Here is a 1779-nt window from a genome sequence, read left to right on the forward strand (position 1 = left end):
TTCCTCTTCTCTTCTCCCCCCTCCTCTAGCTATGAATAATAGCCATAACCGGGGATAGGGGCCTGCATCTGAGCCCTGTCCCATCCCCGTCCCAGCCCTGTCTCAGCCCTGTCCCATCCCCGTCCCAGCCCCGTCCTGTCTCATCCCTGTCCCATCCCCGTCCCAGCCCCGTCCTGTCTCATCCCTGTCCCAGTCCTGTCTCATCCCTGTCTTATCCCTGTCCCATCCCCGTCCCATCCCCGTCCCAGCCCCGTCCTGTCTCATCCCTGTCCCATCCCCGTCCCAGCCCCGTCCTGTCTCATCCCTGTCCCAGCCCTGTCTCAACCCTGTCTCATCCCTGTCCCATCCCCGTCCCATCCCCGTCCCAGCCCCGTCCTGTCTCATCCCTGTCCCATCCCCGTCACATCCCTGTCCTGTCTCATCCCTGTCCCATCCCCGTCCTATCCCCGTCCCAGCCCCGTCCTGTCTCATCCCTGTCCCATCCCCATCCCCATCCCCGTCCCAGCCCTGTCCCAGCCCCGTCCTGTCTCATCCCTGTCCCATCCCCGTCCCAGCCCCGTCCTGTCTCATCCCTGTCCCATCCCCGTCCCATCCCCGTCCCAGCCCCATCATGTCTCATCCCTGTCCCATCCCCGTCCCATCCCCGTCCCAGCCCCGTCCTGTCTCATCCCCGTCCCATCCCCGTCCCAGCCCCGTCCTGTCTCATCCCCATCCCATCCCGGTCCCAGCCCCGTCCTGTCTCATCCCTGTCCCATCCCCGTCCCAGCCCCGTCCTGTCTCATCCCTGTCCCAGCCCCGTCCCATCCCCGTCCCAGCCCCGTCCTGTCTCATCCCTGTCCCATCCCCGTCCCATCCCCGTCTCATCCCTGTCCCATCCCCGTCCCATCCCCGTCCCAGCCCCATCATGTCTCATCCCTGTCCCATCCCCGTCCCATCCCCGTCCCAGCCCCGTCCCGTCCCATCCCCGTCCCAGCCCCGTCCTGTCTCATCCCCGTCCCATCCCGGTCCCAGCCCCGTCCTGTCTCAACCCTTGTCCCATCCCCGTCCCAGCCCCGTCCTGTCTCATCCCTGTCCCAGCCCCGTCCCATCCCCGTCCCAGCCCCGTCCTGTCTCATCCCTGTCCCATCCCCGTCCCGTCTCATCCCTGTCCGATCCCCGTCCCATCCCCGTCCCAGTCCCGTCCTGTCTCATCCCTGTCCCAGCCCCGTCCTGTTCCATCCCCGTCCCAGTCCCGTCCTGTCTCATCCCTGTCCCAGCCCCGTCCTGTCCCATCCCCGCCCCAGCCCTGTCCTGTCTCATCCCTGTTCCAGCCCTGTCCCAGCCCCTGCCCTGTCCCTCCCTGTCCCATCCCGCCACACGTCGGTTTAGAGCCACTCGGAGGCGGCTGGCGTGACTAATGCCCGCGCCCTGTGTGGCGTAATGATACATTTATCTGAAATGGCACAGGGCCCAGTTCCCCCCGTCCTCATCTCTGACCCGTCGAACAAACACATTCACCAGAGGAGCTGTTAATGCGAGCCACCCATCTGTGCCCACTGCCCCCCTGCCTCCCTCTGTCTCCCTTCATCACCAATTTCCATATTCACTCACCCGAAAAGGAGGAAGTTAGAAAAGGGGGTGGTGCAGAGGGGGGACGTCTTCAAAAACACCCTCTCCACAGTAGAGGGGTAGAATGCATCTTGCTACACGACAGACATAGAGGCTCATGCGTGTCAGTAAGAAATTGGGCATATGACTCAAGGGAGGTACTTTATTGTGCTTATGCTATGTGTGACCGCT

The 1779-nt window shown here is 63.9% G+C and overlaps 1 protein-coding gene across 1 annotated transcript; it reads left to right on the forward strand.

Moving 5' to 3' along the window:
* The first annotated feature begins 610 nt into the window (after positions 1 to 610).
* On the forward strand, positions 611 to 1393 carry LOC120055184 (vegetative cell wall protein gp1-like). The gene has a single exon (XM_039003105.1). It carries the CDS (start codon positions 611 to 613, stop codon positions 1391 to 1393), a length of 783 nt encoding a protein of 260 aa, XP_038859033.1.
* The last annotated feature ends 386 nt before the right edge of the window (positions 1394 to 1779 follow it).

The sequence above is a fragment of the Salvelinus namaycush genome, chromosome 10, assembly GCF_016432855.1.
Source record: "Salvelinus namaycush isolate Seneca chromosome 10, SaNama_1.0, whole genome shotgun sequence".
In the NCBI taxonomy this organism is placed as follows: Eukaryota; Metazoa; Chordata; class Actinopteri; order Salmoniformes; family Salmonidae; genus Salvelinus; species Salvelinus namaycush.

Bases quoted from the DNA above. Each gene is read 5' to 3' on its own strand.
- LOC120055184 (XM_039003105.1), top strand. From the start codon at position 611: ATGTCTCATCCCTGTCCCATCCCCGTCCCATCCCCGTCCCAGCCCCGT.